We start from the raw sequence: 22,336 nt of genomic DNA on the forward strand, positions 1-22,336 counted from the left end.
TCATGGAGGAACAGACTCTTGAAGTATGCACTACTGAGTCTCTGCTTGTGGTGGTTGGCTTATAGTTGGGGTATCACATTTCTTGGGAACATCCATCTTTTGTTTGGGAAGAGGAGAGGTGGGATCAAATTTGTGCCCTACTTAATAGTCATCTGTGTGATAGGTTTTGAGTGGCCCCTGTAAAAAGTAGACTATTGTTTATGCTTTTGCATAGTTTATAAATATAATTATAATTGTTTTCCAAAAAAATACAAAGAAAAAAATTAATGGGGTCACCTATTTCAAATCTAAGTCCCTCTTTTGCAATCTTCCTATGCATCAGACTGTTGTTTTTAAACATCCCTACGTATGCTCTTGGTCTTCCTCCAGTAATTACTTCACCGATAGAAAATAAAGGGCAGGGCCTTACTAAAAAAAAACTAGCACAGCAGCGCGGAGGCTTTGTAGGTCTTCTTCTCTCCCATTTCATTTCCAGGTTCCGGATTTCCATCGAATAAAGCCGCAGCAGAAAGTCTGCTACGTCCCCCGCCTCCTCACCCTTTTCTTTCTACACAGGTTATTCCCTTTCGTTTGCGGCATAAAACGCTTGTAACCTTGTTTCCTTGCCGATCGACCTGCCGCGCATCTCCTGTCTACCCCCTTTTTTTTTTTCCAATCCTTCCCAGTTAACCGAAAATTCTCTCTTCTTCTATTAAATCGTCAAAGGTTTGCTGGAAATCTCGAGTGTAGGCGATGACTCTGTACAAAGCGCTTCCATGAATATATAGCTGCGACCATCTCCTATCAAGCAGGGCCGCGGTGCAGAAAGATACTCCAATTCCCTAATCTGGCAGGGGGCTTCAGAAGGGCACATCTCCTATCAAGCAGGGCTGCAGTGCAGAAAGATACTCCAATTCCCTATACAATCTGGCAGGGGGCTTCAGAAGGGCACAATCTTACATCCAGTGCTGACTGAGGATTCGCTGAGGGATCTCGACAGCAACAAATTAGAGACAACTAAGTGCGTATGGCCTGGAGTAGGTCAACACTTGTGATGATGATGATGAATTAGGTCAACACTCGTGGTGATGATGATGATGATGCATTAGGTGAACAATTGCGATGATGATGATGCATTAGGTCACGGAAATGATGATAATGCTTAAGGTGCATCAGCTCTTTTGATGTGATGATGTTGTTCCATTAGGTCAGCAATTTCGATCATGATGCTGATCGTGTGCTTCCCTTGGTCTTTGTCAAAGTTGCAGCTTAGAACAGCTTAAGCAACGGTGCCTTCATGTTGTATATTATCACCACTTTACTCTACTACTGACCCTCAAGGATTCCTTGTGTTGAGATGAGCTGAAGTTGGGTTTTTGTGCTACCCATCACTCTATTTACTTTCCATCCATCATCATATTCTTCAATTGTTGCATTCAGATGCACGTAAAATCACAGTAGGTAATAAAATCACAGTAGACATGAATGACACGTGACCTGTCTGCCCTTGCCAGTTTTAAGACATCCACAGGTCCTATATTTATGCCCATTTATCAAGAGGGTTGTACAGATCGCATGCCATCAAGCATATAGTGCGGGTGCTTTTTTCCCTGCATACAAACATCCCGAGCAAGTAAGCTTCTGGTGTAAGACATGGGACAAGAAGTGGCAGAATGCAATGGAATGTCTAGAGATCTTCTTGAATCTACCTCAATCTCAAAGAAGTATCCTGTTGTACTCAGTTACATCTTTGCTTTTACTGTTTGTGTTTCCATTCTTTCAGTCTACGTCAGGCACATCACAGAGTTGTCTTGAAGAAGCTTTTTTTTTCCCTTCATGGCCTTTAGACGTGCAACGCATGTGTATTCAAGGGATTTTCTTCTGTCTGTGGCTGGTCTTGAAGATTGCAAGAGACTGCCTGCAGGCCTTAATCCTGTCCTCTTACGGTATCAAGCTCGCACTATCTGTTTTGTATTATGTTGTGTGAATAGCCATACTTGTTTGGGCTCCACAATCTGTATCAATATTCTGATTTTAATTCTCAGGCACACCCATTCCGAGTTGGTTGATGGGGGGATTGCAATACCAGCAGCCTCTTCCAGAGGTTTGATCCAAGAAAGGTGAGTCCTTTTGTGCTGTGTTTGCAGTTGGATCCTTCTTCTGCTTATAAATTCCAGGGGTGTTTTTGCAAATTGTCATTTTATTGTGCAGTGATGCTCTTTCTGAGAGCCCTCCTGATGTTCCTGAATGGCGGAGACCTTCAAGTCTTCCAGGGAGTTCTTTTCTCCAGCAGAGTCTCAGGCAACCTGAGCTTAATAGCTCTAGTTCTAGACCTGGACCTGCATGGGGTGATAACAGTCCTGTACGAAATAATACAGAAAGATCAAGTCGATGGGAACCGTGTGTGGGTGGAGGGGACAGAGAAAAAGAGAAAAATTGCCTTCATCGTGAATGGGATTCAACTGAGTCGGGTAAGCAGCATGGTTACTCTGCCCTTAAGCAATTATGTCCGACACTTCAATGAATAGGAATGCCTTGCTTGATTGGTCAATTTTCAAGAAAGGCACAAAGAATACATTTTAAGCCACTAAAGCAGTGTATAAATCATGCTGAAGTCTCTCTTTCATATGATTAAACCTAGGTGGAGCAGACTGTACAGGTGATAAGCCCTTGAATATCTATCCTCACTGATGTGTCATGAGAGGTAGTGTGGGTAGTGCATGAGCTCCTTGAGTACCAGGGGGCTCCCATGTTTGGACGCCACCTCCTAGTGTCAAGTCAACACTGGCCAACTGTCTTATCATTAGATATTTATAATTTGCATGTGATCTTGTAGATGTCTAGTCTCCAATAACCAACTGCTTTATTGGTAGGTCATTGTAAAAAAAAGGGTCAAAGCCTAGTGGTGTGTGTCCTCTTCTCTGAAAATCCATCACCACAAATGTGTACTGGAAACTTTAGTCCGAAGGTCTTGATTTTCACATCTTGCAGGATGAGTTGCGAGTTATACACAATGATCCTCAGAAGGCCTTACATGAGATAAGCAAGGCCGGTTCAAGCCAATCACATCTATATATGTAAAGGCAACCAGTCCTTAAAGATAAACCTGAAGATAGGGAAGACTCATCGCATGGGCCGAGCAAGTCTGACACAACTGTTCGAACTGCTTCAGTCAAAATCTGTAAATGGTGCAACAAGTTGTTGGATAGTGAAGATGAGAACCAGGATTACGAAGCTTTATAGTGATGATACAATTGCAGCAATCCCCATGGAATGGGCCATGTATACCTGCAAATATCCAGGCTTTTGGACAAACCCATAAATAGTAGCTGTAGAAAGTTCTCTTCGTAGGACTGTATCTTTATTGGGAGCTTCATTGAGTTGGAGATCAGCTATGCTGAAAAGGGGGCAATGTGTCCGTGCTTATCCTAAGTGAAGAACCAGCTCGTAAATATTTTCTGGCAGAAGCAATGCCATGCAGCCTAGTGGGAGCATTTATTCCTTAACAAGTATTTGCTTCTGTGGATTGTCTTCTACAACAATCAAATGCTTAGAATTAAGGTTCATCCACACAAGATGTTGGCATTGCATTCCAATGGCCAGGAGATGTGATGTAATTGCTGTGCATAGTCCTACTATGCCTCCATGTTTATATTTTAGATAACCCTAGTGATGGGGATAGGTCCAAAGTTCCTTAATGAAAGCGTGAACACATTATTCAACGTTGAATCGTAATGGGGGAACATGGATCTATTGGAATGCACAGTGGAAAATGAGACAAGTGCTGTGGAGAACAAAATGCAGAAGTTTAGAGAGAGAGAAGCCGTATAAACTCTGCTATATATACATGAAACCGATACAAAAATAGGTGTGGGGGCAAGGGTGGTATTCATACCACTCTCTAGTACTGGTCGGCCAGGTCAAAACAGCTGACAGGCACTTGACATGTCCATGACTGAAGAAGATGCAGTTGGCCAGCAAAAAATCAAGTCGGCCATGACAAAAATCCAATCGGTCAGAACAAGTGCAGTCGGCTAGAGAAATACAGCCCCCACGACCAAAAAATAGGGAGAAATATGGAAAAATGGGGAAAAATAGAAAAGGGGATCATTCACTGTAAGTTTGGTGTTTGGGTCCCTCGGTGAAGTAATAGGCTTGCAATTCTCCATCCCAAAGGTCTCCAGCAACTCATGAACATACCGCTGCTGAGAAACAAAGAATCCCCTCTGGGTCTTCCAAATCTCCAATCCCAAGAAGAAATGAGGTAAGCCTAAGTCCGTCATCTCAAACTCTCCTTTAGCAAGGCAGCCTTCGTCATTGCTATGTGCTCCACGTGACCGCCAGTGAGAATGAGATCATCCACATAAAGGATAATCAACATGACCGAACCGCGTTCTTGAAAGAGATACAAGTTAGGATTTGCAACTGATCTCTGAAAACCTGTCCGTAGAGAGAAAGAATCAATCTTTTGATTCCAAGCCCTGGGAGCCTGCTTAAGACCATTCAAGGCCTTCCGCAACCTGTAAAGCATCCCCTTTGATCCCAGAATCTCAAAGCCTGGAGGCTGCTCAACATACACCTCCTCCTGCAAGTCACCATTAAGGAACGCATATTTTACATCCATCTAATATACGGGCCACCATTGAGAAGAGGCAAGGGCAAGAACTGTCCGAATCGTAGTCATCCTCGTTGTCGGTGTGCAAAGGTTTTCTCATAGTCGATGCCAGGCCGCTGAGCATAGCCCTTAGCCACAAGTCTGGCTTTGTGCTTGTCCACCAACCCATCAGACGTATACTTGGTCTTAAAGATCCACTTGACACCAATGACTGACCGTTTTGACGGCCTCGGAACTAACTCCCAAGTTTTATTCTTCTCTATGGCATCCAGTTCTGCTTGCATGGCTTTCCTCCAAGTCTGTTGAGAAAGAGCTTCCTTAACGGAAGTGGGCTCTTTGTCTCGAATGATACGAGACATCACAGCATAGTTTACTTGTAACAACTCCGCTGAATGACTTTTGTCATGAACTCTGTGCGATCTTCGAGGTCCATCCTCTGTTGTCCACTCGGAGGAAAGCATTGTAGTACCCGACTCCCGAATGGTGTTTAACAACCACTTTGGTACTCGAACAGAACGCGGAGCCTCCTGCTGTTGCTGGGACTCATCTCCAGCCTCGGGCTCAACCTCTACAACTAACTGAGGCTGTCTAGCTGGAACAATGGACTGGGAATCATCCTCAGATTGTAACTTGGTTGAACACAATGCTAATCAATACACTTAAATACACTAAGATTTGATGGACACTTGCTTAAATACACTAAGATTTGATGGACACTTGCTTAAATACGAGAAGTAATTTGCTGAATTGACAAGAGACACACAATGAGCCGGAACGGCCGAACCCTCCCTCAAATAAAGTATATTGATCTTGGGAGAATCAAGTACACAGTGTCATGGGCATTTCTGACCAGATTTCCATACCAATGTATATGAATACAGTATTGCAAACAAGTGGTTGTCGATGTAGACTTGCAATCCACACTACCCGCTCAAGTGCCCATGTTCCCTACCATCTGCTTTCTATTGTTCCACCAACACATGGTAGCAACAATCTGCAAGAGAGCACGTAGGACAAGAAACACTACACAGGGTATGTGATCTTGTAATCCGGTTCCTCCCTTCTGCTACTTGCTTCCATATTTAAGCATAAAAGCTTACCAAATGCAAGTAGAGTCGATGACAACGGAAGTCTTCGCGATGGAAGTCCTTGGAGTGATGAGATCTTCAATTTGTCGTATTTCTTCGCGACAAAAGTCTTCAAGAGGATGAAGGGAACCTTGGGAAAGCTTCCCCTATGGTTCAACTTGAGAAAGGAGGGCTGAAATTAGGGTTTTCAGCTAAAAGACCAGAAATTACAGCAATAAAGAGAGCTGTTTTGCTGAATTTCAGTCATTGGGAGTGTGTAGGAGAGTGATTAGCATCCGGAAACACTCTTGGAAGCTTGAGAAACACCTCAGCAAGCTTGGAAATGGAGTTGGGAAGGAGAAAGTGCAGAAAATGCAGTCCAATAGCCCTCATGAAGGAGACGCCAATCTCTAGAGATGGGAGGAGGAGTGAGGTGGTGAGTTGTCCAATGTAGGTGGCAGGTAGGTGCTTTCTGGAGCAAGCTAGAGTGGACACATGGCTGGTTACTCCCTTTGTACAAAGGGGATAAGGTCTAGGCGGTGGACATTGGGTTATGTCCTTCTCAGGACATCAGTGTGTGTGAACACCGGGTTGGTCATAATTTATAAGTGAGTTTTGGTCACCCAAAACTTAATGAAGTGTGTACACACTCACTTATAAATTAGTGCTAACTCCTAAGGCTAGGTTTACGACCAATACTTACCACTTGTCACATGCCACATAACCATGTCAGCAGACAGTTTCACACGCACGGTTCGCGGGTGGGCGTCCCCTTATCCGGAACTACACATAGGTCAAGCAAGCATGAAAACAGCATGCAATTTCAATTGCAAGCAAGCACATAAAGATACTATGCAATGGAGCATTGGTATGGACAATCCCCGTTCATGAGACCACCAAAATAGACGTGCTCCAGGCAAGTACACGAAGTACCAGACCCAATGAAACACCAATTCACCAGGCATTTCCGGGTATGTACACAGAGGCACAAGTCCCAACGGAAAGCCAAGTCCACAGTATCACATGAGTGGCATCAATCCTCGGCATATACAACTGCCATGGACACTAGTCCAATGTACATACATGATGAGAAAGCACGGGTGGACCAATTGGGTGACTAAATGGTGACATCCCCCTCGGCTTCTAAACAGTTATCCACAAGTGAAAAGCATCCAAATATGTCTGAAGCACATGCGGGCAATCTCTGAAGAACTCTTCATCTACCCATTTAGCATCAACGGGAAGATAGTTCTTAAACTTCAGCAGGTAATGCCTCACAACTTTGCCTGCAGCAAGCTTGCGTTCCTTGTGATACACAATCTGCTTTGGCTGCAAGATCTCCTCAAGCTCATCCACTTCTGGTGTATCCTCAATGACCGTCTCACTAGGCTCCGGCCCTACATACTTGCGAAGGAGACTCGATTCCAATCTGAAAGCCACTTCATTGATCTTCTCGATCACTTGAAAAGGCCCATAGTACATGGTTGCAAGCTTAGGATATGCACCCTCTTTGCGAGGCCTCTTTGCAAGTCTTGCTTTCTCAAATTTCAGCAATACCCAATCATTCTCTTTAACACCATCTTTGGACACAATATGCCCCCCAAGATAATGTATCTCTGACAAGAAGAACTCACTCTTCTTTGCTTTTATGAAGAGTTTATGCTTACGGAGTTCTTCAAAAACAATGGCCAAATGAGCTCTATGCTCTTCTTCGGTCTTTGAGAAGACTAGGATGTCATCAAAGAAGACACCTGTAAATTTTCTGTACCCACGGAATATGCGATCCATCATTCTATTGAATGTAGCCGAGGCATTTGTAAGACCAAAAGGCATAACAAGATACTCATAAAGCCCAAATGCTGTCCTCAAAGCAGTTTTGTGTACATCTTCAGGCACTACACGCACTTGATGATATCCACTCTTGAGATCAATTCGGCTAAAGCATGCCGATCCATCCAACTTGTCAAGAATGTCGTCTATGCGTGGAATCGGAAACCGATTCTTGATGATAAGCTTATTCAAAGCTCTATAATCCATACACATACGAAAGGATCCATCCTTCTTTTTGAACCAAGAGGACGGGTAAACAATATGGGAAAGAGCTTGGCTGAACCAAACCCTTCTCTAGGAGCTCATTCACCTGCTTCATGATCTCCTCTTTTTGGGATGCACTTACACGATAGGCTGGCCTATTAGGTGGTGAGCTACCCGGCATGCGATGATCTTCCGGTCGTACGGGTGGCAACTCATTTAGTAACTCATCAGCAAAACAATCATTGTGCTCTTGCAAAAATTTCAGCCTATCATTACTAAGAGTGTTTACATGTACATTATTTTCCTCAACATGATCTCGTACAAAAATCAAGTACGCAAAAACTCTTTTTCATTACTTTCTTAATTTGTACATGAGATACAAGGGGAATGGTATTACCCTCTTCACTAGCATCAATTACATGCTCTCGGCCTTTATGGATGAAGGTGATCCTGTTGGTCTTGTAAGCCTTGCACGGTTCAATATGTGTATGCCAAGGCTTTCCAAGCAATACATCACAGCCGTTCAAAGGCGCCACAAGAAAATCCTCATGATCCACATAGCCTTGAATGTGTATGTGCAACTTGCCAAAAATAGGCATGACCTGCACTTCTCTACCAACAAAGGCAGCCCCTGCTTCATTACCCAAAGCAGCTGCCATCTGTGTGGATATGAAATTCTCATATGCACGATCATCAAACATGAACAAAGCGGACTGATCCTTGAGCTGTCTCCAAGCTTTACATATAACCTTGTCTTTGCTATCATGTGAAGTGTTGCCCTGCACATCCGGAACCATATGCACATTAGGCTTTGATGCATTTGCATTATCACGCTTCTTCTTGTTTGGGCATGCCTTTGCAATATGCTCGGTGCTACCATAAGTAAAGCATTTCTCCTCGCTCATATATTGCTTTTTCTGCTCCGGAGTGAGACCATAGTCTCTCTGTTTCAAGGGGCGCTTCTTGGTAGTGTTATTTTCAACCTTTGGACCATTTTTATCTTGGTTTTGGTCCTTTTTAGGTGGCTGTCCATTATTTTGCAGGTTTTGGACAGCCCTCTCTTTGCCTTGAAATGAGGGTTTAGCCTTATTGGATCGACTCAATTTGAGTTCCAATTGCTTGGTGGCGGTGGCAGCTGCAATTAATTGGTGTAAGGTGTGACCAGGATACATTTGTAGTCCCGCTTTGTACACGGGTTGCAATCCCGATTGAAACCTTCTCTTCCTTTCCGCCTCGGTGACATGCATAAATGGAGATACCTCCAAAAGCACTTTCCAAAACTTTTGTACATATGCATTCACTGATTTCCCCTCATTTTGCTTCACCCAATCCCACTTCATTGTTGTTATCTCATTCAATGCATTGGGAGGCAAGAATTGAGCATAGAACCTCTCCTTGAACTCTTCCCATGATCTAACAGGATTCGGTGAGAGCTTCTCCGTGAGCCACAAATGGGCCGTAGTGCCTTTCATAAACATGCTTACATGCCGGATCATGGATTTCGGAGTGAAATCCTCATCACTGAAAGCAATATCAAACTGGGCAATAAAGGCAAGTGTCTTTGATGCATCATATTCCCCATGATATACGTCAAACTTCACAGGTTTGTCTCCGGCTTTGAAGTCACGAGACTTTGATGCATGTGCCTGCATCTCAACATGTTTTCCCCCATGTTTGTCCGTTGGGACAGCCCCTGTGACTGGCATCATTTTAGGACCAAAAGGTGATGCATAAGGCATAGATACATGTGCCCTGTGGGATTCCAAGACATGTGGGATGGTTGCCTTTTCTGCATAGGTGTCACCATTTGGCCACCCGAATGGTTCACTCTTGCTTTCATACTATGTACATATTGGATTGGTGTCCATGGCTTATGGAATGTGCCTATGCATGTGATTGACACGTGTCATGCTGTATAGTTGGATATGATATTCTGCTGGGACTTGATGTTATCATGCCCGGAATATCTGGAGGACTTGGCTTTCCGCTGGGACTTGTGCCTTTGTGTACATGCCCGGAAACGCCTGGAGGACTTGGCTTTCCGTTGGGACTTGTGCCTTTGTGTACATGCCCGGAAACGCCTGGAGGATTGGCTTTCCACTGGGTCTGGTATCGCATATACTTGCCTGGAAACGCCTGGTATTATATGGTTTCATGAACGGAAATCGCTCATGCCAATGCTGCATTGCGTAGCATCTTTATGTGCTTGCCTGCAAATGAAATTGCATGCTGTTTTCATGCCTGCATGACCTATGTGTAGTTCCGGGCTACGCCCGCCCGTGAACCATGCGTGTGAAACTGTCTGCTGACATGGTTGTGTGGCATGTGAACAGGTGGTAAGTATTACCCAATCTAGGCTCAAATAGCCCTTAGGACTTGGCCAATATTTATAAGTGAGTGCGTTCCCATTTCATTAAAGTTTGGGCGCCCAAAAGTCACTTATAAATTATGACCGCTTCCAAGTTCACACTCACTGAAGTCCCGAGGCGGACAAGACTCAATGTCCAGGACCTGATTCTCCCCTTTTACTCATAAATGGGCATCTCCCCATGTCCCTTCACCTTATTGGACCCCAATTCACTTACTTATTAAGAGAAATTCGTGTTTTCTCTTCATGAGGATTTTTGGAGGCTGAAAACTCTGTTTTTCCACCATTTCTCTCCATTTCCAAGCTCTCCATAGCCATACCCAACTTGCTAGGGTGTTTTCCAAGCTTCCAAGAGTGTTTCCAAGTGCTAATCACTCTCCCACTCACTCCCAATGACTGGAATTCAGCAAAACAGCTCTCATTTTTGCTGTAATTTTTGGTCTTTTTGCTGAAAACCCTAATTTCAGCCTTCCTTTCTCAAATTGAACCATAGGGGAAGCTTTCCCAAGGTTCCCTTCATCCTCTTGAAGACTCTTGTCGCGAAGGATTGCGGCAAATCGAAGATATCAACACTTCTAAAGCTTCCAACGCGAAGGCTTCCGCTTGCAACAACTTCTATGAAGACTGGTAAGGTAATTGGACAATGTATTGTCATTACTTACTCAGTAGAAGGGCAGGACTCCTTGTTTAGCTGCCCTGTGTAGTATTTCTCTTGTCCTATGTGCTCTTGAAGATGTTGCTACCTTGCTTGGTAGAACATAGAGCCAATGGTAGAGAATATGGGCACTGAAGTCGGGCCGGGCATCAAGGCAGCTCCTTGGTGATCTACATCGACATACCATTGTTTTCTAAATGCTGAATTTCATATGCATTGGCATGGAGGATTTGGCAATGGATGCCCGTGAAGCTATGTATTGAATTTCTCCAATAGTAATACAATTTACTCAAGGGAGGGGTCGGCCGTTCCGGCTCATTGTGTGCCTCTTGTCAATTCAGCAATTTACTTCTTGTACTTGAGCAAGTGTCCTTCAAATCTTAGTGTATTTAAGTGTATTGATTAGCATTGTGTTCAACCAAGTTACATTGGTATCAGAGCATACGGTTCTCTTTCACTTTTATCGTGAGAGACGATCACCGTGAACACTAGCTATCTCTACACTTAGAACATTATGGACAGCCATACAATGAATGTTGGAGATGCTAATACAAGAGGCAGGGACAATGAAATGCATGCCTCCAATGCTTTACAAGATGAGCAAACTCATGTGGTGCACAATAGGGAACATGAATATGTGGGACAGCCGTCCCGTGGCAAAGAGAAGATGCAAGAAGAAGAGTCCATAGTCTTGAGGGCTGAACTTACTCGTATGCAGGCTCTTCTCCATGCACAACAAGAAGAATTGAATCTCTATCGCCGCGAGGATCCATTGGTACATGACCGTTTGAACGCCAAGAAAGCTGAATCTTATATGGATCATGCAATGGCAATGATTGCTCAAGAGTTGCACATGCAACCGAGGGATGCAGCACGTGCATACTTGGCTTGTACCGAGGATGCCTATGCAGAAAAGGCAACCATCCCACATGTCTTGGAATCCCGTCAAGTGCCCGAACAAGAACTTATGTCTAAGAGGATGAATCTCCATGCGATGGGAGAGGAACAATCAGTGACTTCACGCCATGCAGGAATACCTCATGTAGCCCGTGAAGGATACAATGTTTATGGCAGTGGTCAAAATGTATGTCAAATGCCATTGCCGGCTGAAAATGTGCATGCACAATACATGCAACATGGGCTGCAATTTTCTGTTGGTGCAGATATTCCGTGTATCTCTCATACCACTCATGCCTTCGAGTGTGCTTGTGAGGGAGAAGTTATGGTTGAAAATGTATCAATGCATGTTGAGGGGCCAGCCATGCCTCATGCTTACAGGGCACATGTATCTATGCCTTATGTATCACCTTTTGGTCCAAAAATGATGCCAGTCACAGGGGCTGTCCCAATGGACAAACATGGGGGAAAACATGTTGAGATGCACACACATGCATCAAAGTCTCGTGACTTCAAAGCCGGAGACAAATCTGTGAAGTTTGACACATATCATGGAGAATATGATGCATCAAAGGCACTTGCTTTTATTGCCCAGTTTGATATTGCTTTCAGTGATGAGGATTTCACTCAGAAATCCATGATCCGGCATGTAAGCATGTTCATGAAAGGCACTGCTGCCCATTGGTGGCTCACGGAGAAGCTCTCACCGAATCCTGTTAGATCATGGAAAGAGTTCAAGGAGAGGTTCTATGCTCAATTCTTGCCTCCCAATGCAATGAATGAGATAACAATGAAGTGGGATTGGGTAAAGCAAAATGAGGGGGAATCGGTAAATGCATATGTACAAAAGTTTTGGAAAGTGCTCTTGGAGGTGTCTCCATTTATGCATGTCACCGAGGCGGAAAGGAAGAGAAGGTTTCAATCGGGATTGCAACCCGTGTACAAAGCGGGATTACAAATGTATCCTAGTCATACCTTACACCAATTAATCGCAGCCGCCACCGCCACCGAGCAATTGGAACTCAAATTGAGTCGATCCAATAAGGCTAAACTCTCATTTCAAAGCAAAGAGAGGGGTGTCCAAAACCTGCAAAATGATGGACAGCCACCTAAAAGGGACCAAACAAGCCAAATCAGGTCCAAAAGCTGAAAATAAGTTTGCTAAAAAGCGTCCTTATAAGCCGGCAAACTTTGGTCTTAGTGTTGAGAAGAAGGAGCAATATATGCGTGAAGGCAAATGCTTTACTTGTGGCAGCACTGAGCACATGGCAAAAGCATGCCCAAATAAGAAGAACAAAGCTGAAAATGCTAATGTACCGAAGCCTAATGTGCATATGGTTCCGGATGTGCAGAGCAACACTTCACATGATAGCAAAGATAGGGTTGTATGCAAAGCTTGGGGACAACTCAAAGATCAGCCCGCTTTGTTCATGTTTGATGATTGTGCATTGGAGAATTTCATATCCACTCAGATGGCAGCTGCTTTGGGTATTGAAGTGGAGGACATGGGTCCTCAAATTGAAGCAGGGGCTGTCTTTGTTGGTAGAGAAGTGCAGGTCATGCCTATTTTTGGCAAGTTGCGCATACACATTCAAGGCTATGTGGATCATGAGGATTTTCTTGTGGCGCCTTTGAATGGCTGTGATGTATTGCTTGGAAAGCCTTGGCATACACGTATTGATCCGTGCAAGGCTTACAAGACTAACAAGATCACCTTCATGCATAAAGGCCGAGAACATGTAATTGATGCTGGTGAAGAGGGTGATACTATTCCCCTTGTATCTCATGTACAAATTAAAAAAAGTAATGAAAAAGAGTGTTTTTGCATACTTGATTTTTGTACGAGATTATGTTGAGAAAAATAATGTACATGTAAACACTCTTAGTAATGATAGGCTGAAATTTTTGCAAGAGCACAATGATTGTTTTGTTGATGAGTTACCAAATGAGTTACCACCTGTACGACCGGAAGATCATCGCATTGATCTTGTGCCGGGTAGCTCACTACCTAATAGGCCAGCCTATCGTGTAAGTGGATTCCAAAAAGAGGAGATCATGAAGCAAGTGAATGAGCTTCTTGAGAAGGGTTTGGTTCAGCCAAGCTCTTCCCCATATTGTTCACCCGTCCTCTTGGTTCAAAAGAAGGATGGATCCTTTCGTATGTGTGTGGATTATAGAGCTTTGAATAAGCTTACCATCAAGAATAGGTTTCCGATTCCACGCATAGATGACATCCTTGACAAGTTGGATGGATCGGCATGCTTTAGCCGAATTGATCTCAAGAGTGGATATCATCAAGTGCGTGTAGTGCCTGAGGATGTACACAAAACTGCTTTCAGGACAGCATTTGGGCTTTATGAGTATCTTGTTATGCCTTTTGGTCTTACAAATGCCTTGACTACATTCAATAGAATGATGGATCGCATATTCCGTGGATACAGGAAATTTACAGGTGTCTTCTTTGATGACATCTTAGTCTTCTCGAAGACCGAAGAAGAACATAAAGCTCATTTGGCTATTGTTTTTAAAGAGCTCCATAAGCATAAACTCTTCATAAATGCAAAGAAGAGTGAGTTCTTCTTGTCAGAGATACATTATCTTGGGCATATTGTGTCCAAAGATGGAGTGTGGATGGATCCTATAAAGATTGATGCAATTCGGAATTGGCCCGAATTGAGTTCGGTGCATGAGATCCGTAGTTTTCTTGGATTATGCTCTTACTACCGCAGGTTCATTCAGCACTTTGCATGGATTGCTTCTCCTTTGCATGATTTGACAAAGAAGAAGGCCGTGTTCAAATGGACTAATGTAGAGAGAGATGCATTCCTCAAATTGAAAGATCCAACTACTCATGGTCCAGTGTTGATCGTTCCGGATTTGCAAAAGCCTTTTTGTGTGGAATGTGATGCATCTGGAAATTGCACAGGGGCTGTCCTCAATCAAGAGGGACATGCCGTGGCTTATGAGAGTCGTAGATTGCATGATGCAGAGCTATCTCTTGGCATTTATGAGAGAGAGCTCTTGGCTGTAATTCATGCACTTACTATATGGAAACATTACCTTCTTGGGGCTGATTTCACTATGAAGACAGATCACCAGAGTTTGAGGTATTTTCTTACTCAAACTAAGTTGTCAAAGAAGCATATGAGGATGGCGAATTTCCTCTCTATGTTTCATTTTCAGCTTGCACACCCTGGGAAAGAAGAATGTAGTGGCCGATGCATTGTCACGAAAGCCGTATGTAGCAGCTATCTCGGTTGGAGACTTGTCTACCATGCGTGATTTATATCATACGGATGCTGATTTTGCCACTATTTGGGCTGATTTGATGGCTGGTCATGCACATGCCTCATATGTGATCAAAGAGGGTTATCTCATGAAAGATAATTGCCTATGTGTGGTGTCTGACATGAGGCAAAAGGTTTTGGATGAGTGCCATGCTCCTCCATATGCTGGTCATAGAGGCATAATGCCTACTACGCACATGATTGAGCGGTATTTCTTTTGGCCAGGTATGCGGAAGGACATAGAGGCACATGTACGTGCATGTATCTCCTGTCAAAAGGTCAAATTTGATAGGCAAAAGGCACCAGATTTGCTTCAGCCATTGCCTATTCCTACGCAACCATGGGAAAGTATTACAATGGATTTCATTATGGACTTGCCACGTACCCAACAGGGTAATGATGCAATTTGGACAATTGTGGACAGGTTTAGCAAGCAAGCTCATTTCTTGCCGGTCAAAAAGACCATCAAAGCTGAGCATATGGTTAAAATATATCTTGCACATGTGTTCAAACAACATGGAATGCCAAAGTCCATTGTGGGGGATAGAGATCCCAGGACTACAAGTCTCTTTTGGCGGGCCTTATTTGATAATATGGGCACCAAATTGGACTTCTCATCAGCATATCACCCTCAAACGGATGGGCAAAGTGAGGCTGCAAATTCAGCCATGTTGGATCTCTTGAAATGTTATGTGGCGGATCAAAAGTCTTCTTGGGAGAAGTACTTACCGCTTGTGGAATTTGCATACAACAACACGGTGCATGCATCTACGGGAAAGGCCCTGTTTGAGATTGTTTATGGTAAGGTGGTTTTGCCACCCATTCTTCGCACAAAGGATGAGATATTTGCAGCTGATGAGTATGTAAGAGACTTGGATATTGCTTTTGCTCAGGTGCGGACAGCCATTGCAAGGTCACAAGACAAGCATAAAAAGGCTGCCGACAAGCATAGAAGGCAATTGGATGTTAAAGAGAATGATTGGGTATTGCTGAAATTTGAGAAAGCAAGATTTGCAAAGAGGCATGGCAAAGAGGGTGCATATCCTAAGCTTGCAACCAGGTACTATGGACCTTTTCGAGTGATCGAGAAGATCAATGAAGTGGCTTTCAGATTGGCATTACCTAGTCATTGGCACATACACAATGCTTTTCATGTGAGTCTTCTTCGCAAGTATGTAGGGCCAGAGCCCAGTGAAATGGTCATTGAGGATCCACTAGAAGTGGATGAGCTTGAGGAGATCTTGCAGCCAGAGCAAATTGTGTATCACAAGGAACGCAAGCTTGCTGCAGCCAAAGTTGTGAGGCGTTACCTTGTGAAGTTTAAGAACTATCTTCCCATTGATGCTAAATGGGTAGATGAAGAGCTCTTCAAAGATTGCCCGCATGTGCTTCAGACATATTTGGATGCATTTCAGTTGCGGACAACGCTTTAGAAGCAGGGGGGAATGTCACCATTTGGCCACCCGAATGGTTCACTCTTGCTTTCATACTATGTACATATTGGATTAGTGTCCATGGCTTATGGAATGTGCCTATGCATGTGATTGACACGTGTCATGCTGTATAGTTGGATATGATATTCTGCTGGGACTTGATGTTATCATGCCCGGAATATCTGGAGGACTTGGCTTTCCGCTGGGACTTGTGCCTTTGTGTACATGCCCGGAAACGCCTGGAGGACTTGGCTTTCCGTTGGGACTTGTGCCTTTGTGACATGCCCGGAAACGCCTAGAGGATTGGCTTTCCACTGGGTCTGGTATCGCATATACTTGCCTGGAAACGCCTGGTATTATATGGTTTCATGAACGGAAATCGCTCATGCCAATGCTGCATTGCATAGCATCTTTATGTGCTTGCCTGCAAATGAAATTGCATGCTGTTTTCATGCTTGCATGACCTATGTGTAGTTCCGGGCTAGGGGACGCCCGCCCGTGAACCATGCGTGTGAAACTGTCTGCTGACATGGTTGTGTGGCATGTGAACAGGTGGTAAGTATTACCCAATCTAGGCTCAAATAGCCCTTAGGACTTGGCCAATATTTATAAGTGAGTGCGTTCCCATTTCATTAAAGTTTGGGCGCCCAAAAGTCACTTATAAATTATGACCGCTTCCAAGTCCACACTCACGGAAGTCCCGAGGCGGACAAGACTCAATGTCCAGGACCTAATCCTCCCCTTTTACTCATAAATGGGCATCTCCCCATGTCCCTTCACCTTATTGGACCCCAATTCACTTACTTATTAAGAGAAATTCGTGTTTTCTCTTCATGAGGATTTTTGGAGGCTGAAAACTCTGTTTTTCCACCATTTCTCTCCATTTCCAAGCTCTCCATAGCCATACCCAACTTGCTAGGGTGTTTTCCAAGCTTCCAAGAGTGTCTCCAAGTGCTAATCACTCTTCCACTCTCTCCCAATGACTGAAATTCAGCAAAACAGCTCTCATTTTTGCTGTAATTTCTGGTCTTTTTGCTGAAAACCCTAATTTCAGCCTTCCTTTCTCAAATTGAACCATAGGGGAAGCTTTCCCAAGGTTCCCTTCATCCTTTTGAAGACTTTTGTCGCGAAGGATTGCGGCAAATCGAAGATATCAACACTTCTAAAGCTTCCAACGCGAAGGCTTCCGCTTGCAACAACTTCTATGAAGACTGGTAAGGTAATTGGACAATGTATTGTCATTACTTACTCAGTAGAAGGGCAGGACTCCTTGTTTAGCCGCCCTGTGTAGTATTTCTCTTGTCCTATGTGCTCTTGAAGATGTTGCTACCTTGCTTGGTAGAACATAGAGCCAATGGTAGAGAATATGGGCACTGAAGTCGGGCCGGGCATCAAGGCAGCTCCTTGGTGATCTACATCGACATACCATTGTTTTCTAAATGCTGAATTTCATATGCATTGGCATGGAGGATTTGGCAATGGATGCCCGTGAAGCTATGTATTGAATTTCTCCAATAGTAATACAATTTACTCAAGGGAGGGGTCGGCCGTTCCGGCTCATTGTGTGCCTCTTGTCAATTCAGCAATTTACTTCTTGTACTTGAGTAAGTGTCCTTCAAATCTTAGTGTATTTAAGTGTATTGATTAGCATTGTGTTCAACCAAGTTACAATAGGCATCCTCGGTACGAGCCAAGGATGCACGTGCTGCATCCCTTGGTTGCATGTGCAACTCTTGAGCAATCATTGCCATTGCATGATCCATATAAGATTCAGCTTTCTTGGCCTTCAAATGGTCATGTACCAATGGATCCTCGCGGCGGTAGAGATTCAATACTTCTTGTTGCACATGGAGAAGAGCCTGTTGAGTTTGCTCATCCTGTAAAGCATTGGAGGCATGCATTTCGTTGTCCGTGCCTCTTGTGTTAGCATCTCCAACATTCATTGTATGGCGCTAGTGTTCACGGGGATCGTCTCTCACAATGGAAGTGAAAGAGAACCGTATGCTCTGATACCAATGTAACTTGGTTGAACACAATGCTAATCAATACACTTAAATACACTAAGATTTGATGGACACTTGCTCAAATACAAGAAGTAATGTGCTGAGTTGACAAGAGACACACAATGAGCCGGAACGGTCGACCCCTCCCTCAAATAAAGTATATTGATCCTGGGAGAATCAAGTACATAGTGTCATGGGCATTTTTGACCAGATTTCCATACCAATGCATATGAATACAGTATTGCAAACAAGTGGTTGTCGATGTAGACTTGCAATCCACACTACCCGCTCAAGTGTCCATGTTCCCTACCATCTACTCTCTATTGTTCCACCAACACATGGTAGCAACAATCTGTAAGAGAGTACGTAGGACAATAGAACACTACACAAGGGATGTGATCTTGTAATCCGGTTCCTCCCTCCTGCTACTTGCTTCTATATTTAAGCATAAAAGCTTACCAAATGCAAGTAGAGTCGATGACAGCGGAAGTCTTTGCGATGGAAGTCCTTGGAGTGATAAGATCTTCAATTTGTCGCATTTCTTCGTGTGACAAAAGTCTTCAAGAGGATGAAGGGAACCTTGGGAAAGCTTCCCCTATGGTTCAACTTGAGAAAGGAGGGCTGAAATTAGGGTTTTCAGCAAAAAGACTAGAAATTACAGCAATAAAGAGAGCTGTTTTGCTGAATTTCAGTCATTGGGAGTGTGTAGGAGAGTGATTAGCATCCGGAAACACTCTTGGAAGCTTGAGAAACACCTTAGCAAGCTTGGAAATGGAGTTGGGAAGGAGAAAGTGTAGAAAATGCAGCCCAATAGCCCTCATGAAGGAGACGCCAATCTCTAGAGACGGGAGGAGGAGTGAGGTGGTGAGTTGTCCAATGTAGGTGGCAGGTAGGTGCTTTGTGGAGCAAGCTAGAGTGGACACATGGCTGGTTACTCCCTTTGTACAAAGGGGATAAGGTCTGGGCGGTGGACATTGGGTTATGTCCACCTCGGGACATGAGTGTGTGTGAACACCGGGCTGGTCATAATTTATAAGTGAGTTTTGGTCACCCAAAACTTAATGAAGTGTGTACACACTCACTTATAAATTAGTGCTAACTCCTAAGGCTAGGTTTACGACCAATACTTACCACTTGTCACATGCCACATAACCATGTCAGCGGACAGTTTCACACGCATGGTTCGCGGGTGGGCATCCCCTTACCCGGAACTACACATAGGTCAAGCAAGCATGAAAACAGCATGCAATTTCAATTGCAAGCAAGCACATAAAGATGCTATGCAATGCAGCATTGGTATGGACAATCCCCGTTTATGAGACTACCAAAATAGACGTGCTCCAGGCATGTACACGAAGTACCAGACCCAATGGAACACCTGGTGTTAATTAATTAATACCTTAGACTAATCCACCAGGCATTTTCGGGCATGTACACAGAGGCACAAGTCCCAACGGAAAGCCAAGTCCACAGTATCACATGAGTGGCGTGAATCCCGAGCATATATAACTACCATGGACACTAGTCCAATGTACATACATGATAAGAAAGCATGGGTGGACCAATTGGGTGACCAAATGGTGAAAAGGACTCATCTGGTTCTCCAAGAAGTGGTGGCTCATCAACAATGGAAGCTGGAACATGCTCATCAAAGACATCATCTCTGCTAACAATCGTCCTCACCATCTCCACCACAGTCCGGTTCTTACGCTCAACTACTCCATTCTCTGAAGGCGAACCTGTATTGGCCAGCTTCCGCTTGATGCCATGTTCCACACAAAACTGCACAAAAGCATTAGAAGAGAATTTTCCTCCTTTGTCAGCCCGAAGAGTCTTCACCTGCGATCCAGACTCCTTCGCCACCATAACATGCCACTCCTTGAACCAAGCAAAAGCTTGGTCTTTCGGGGAAAGAAAGTAAACCCATGTAAATCTGCTACAATCATCAAGCAGTAGCATAAAGTACAAAGAACCTCCCAAGGATGGGGTCTGCATAGGTTCACACAAGTCAATGTGTACCAACTCCAAAGGTTTCCAAGCCCACCTAGTAGTTGGCTTCGGAAAAGATTCCTTGTGTTGCTTACCACGAATGCAAGAACTACAACGTCCCTGCCTGCTGCCAATATCTGGCAAGCCATCCACCATCCGGTCCCGGAAAGCCCACCGCAGCGCATCCACATTCAAATGGCCAAAATGGAAGTACCACAAATCATCGATCTGAGTGCCTGTCAGAGAAGAAAGTGCTGAGAGTTTGTGTCACGTGCACACCCTTCAGGTGTACAGTGACATGGCATCATTTTAGCATCATAAACATCGTCAGGATTTATCAGGCATTTTATGGACATTTAAATGAATGTTTTCAGCATGTACCACATGGTATGGGTTGGACTCAGCATTGTAGCATCCCATTAGCCATCTAGACAAGCATTGGGACATGGTGGAGGCAGCCGACAGCATGTTTACATCAGCGGACTAGCATTTTATACCATTTATGGTATTTTATGGGAGTCGTGAGCATTTCAGTACTGGCCGACTGCAGCCAAGCTGGCCGACCAGCACAGTCCCCCATATAAACAGAGACCTCAGCGTTTTAGTCCACCATGGCATCTGACTGCAGCGTTCAGCCCATCAACGTATTCAGTCCAGCATAGCATACATCCCAGCATCCAACAGTGTGTTCTTCAGCGTTTCTACTCAAGGAGGGCTGGGAACAGCAGTGCATCCACGCATCACAGCATTCCAGCATTCAGGCCCCTTTCTCAGCACATTGCTCTTCATCGTTTCTCTTCCTAGAAGCCTTGGGGTCTGCAGTTCAGCATCTACATCAGTAATCAGCATATTCAGCCATCTTTCCAACTCCTACATAGAGGGATACCAGCATACAAGTGGTGGAACTCAGCATTGGAGTCAGGACAGCCATCCTTCATCATCCTTTAGCATGTTTCCCTCTCTTCCAGGGGTAGACATCATCTAGGACAGCATAGATCCATTTGGATCTCATTGTAACCGCATTCATCATCTAATATAGTTGCATTGCATTGCATTGACACATATTTGTCTATCTCTTAAACATCATTAAGTGCAGTTTAGTTAGACTAAGGTTGTGATTACTACGGTCAAAGACCTCACATGTCACATTGGTATCAGAGCGTTACAGGGTAACCAGCCTTAGATCATGTTCATTCCATCAGTCATTCAGTCAGACATCATGTTAAACGCTTCCGCACAGTTAAACCCAATTCTCAAAATCTTGCAGGCCACCCTTAGGGATTTTCCCTTAGGATGCATTAGTAACCCATCCATCTGCATTCTTGCACAGCATATAGGGTTGCACATGGCTTGCATAGTCGTCATCTTAGCAGTCAGTCTTGTATCTGCAAGGCATACATGTTTGCCCATGAACTCTCTGGGAAAGAATGACGTCCATCATCAAAGGAGGACATAAGTTTTGGGCTTCAACTGGCAGCAGCAGGGGGTTTCTCTTCCACCGAAGACGGAAGTTTGCTCCAACATCGCCTCAGGAGGTTCAGAGCTTCAGGAACGACGGAGATGGTAGGAGAAAGGTTTCCACAGGCAAGTCAAGAGTGACTCAGGTATTTCCAAGCAGTTTTAGCAGCATTTGCCATTCAGTTCCGGCAGTACATAGAGTCTTGGCTCAAAGGATTTCACTCTTGCAGACGACCTCAGTCCCGGCAGCAGAAGACAGAAGGGGCAGTGGTTCGGAGGAGAAGGATCCCCAGAGGAGTCGAAGGTTGCCAGGTATACCACCCAGCAATAGTTTAGCAGCGGGGAATGTCACGTGCACACCCTTCAGGTGTACAGTGACATGGCATCATTTTAGCATCATAAACATCATCAGGATTTACCAGGCATTTTATGGACATTTAAATGAATGTTTTCAGCATGTACCACATGGTATGGGTTGGATTCAGCATTGTAGCATCCCATTAGCCATCTAGACAAGCATTGGGACATGGTGGAGGCAGTCGACAGCATGT

At 44.3% G+C, this 22,336-nt stretch overlaps 1 protein-coding gene across 3 annotated transcripts in view; it reads left to right on the forward strand.

Annotated features, from left to right (window-relative positions):
* Positions 1 to 309: 309 nt before the first annotated feature.
* The window catches only part of LOC147642100 (uncharacterized), a 66,070-nt gene continuing 44,043 nt past the window's right edge, over positions 310 to 22,336 (forward strand). The window contains exons 1-5 of one of the 3 annotated variants that reach the window (XM_086802881.1): positions 735 to 1,146; positions 1,494 to 1,703; positions 1,827 to 1,925; positions 2,025 to 2,099; positions 2,191 to 2,450. In XM_086802881.1, the coding sequence (XP_086659007.1) occupies positions 1,633 to 1,703; positions 1,827 to 1,925; positions 2,025 to 2,099; positions 2,191 to 2,450 (505 nt within the window). In that variant the 5' untranslated portion in view covers positions 735 to 1,146; positions 1,494 to 1,632. Of the gene's footprint in view, positions 1,704 to 1,826; positions 1,926 to 2,024; positions 2,100 to 2,190; positions 2,451 to 22,336 lie in introns of all 3 variants that reach the window. The other 2 variants (XM_086802873.1, XM_086802890.1) reach the window with 2 other exon arrangements.

This window comes from Cibotium barometz, chromosome 1, assembly GCF_041138505.1.
Source record: "Cibotium barometz isolate CiBa-2024 chromosome 1, ASM4113850v1, whole genome shotgun sequence".
Taxonomy (NCBI): domain Eukaryota; kingdom Viridiplantae; phylum Streptophyta; class Polypodiopsida; order Cyatheales; family Cibotiaceae; genus Cibotium; species Cibotium barometz.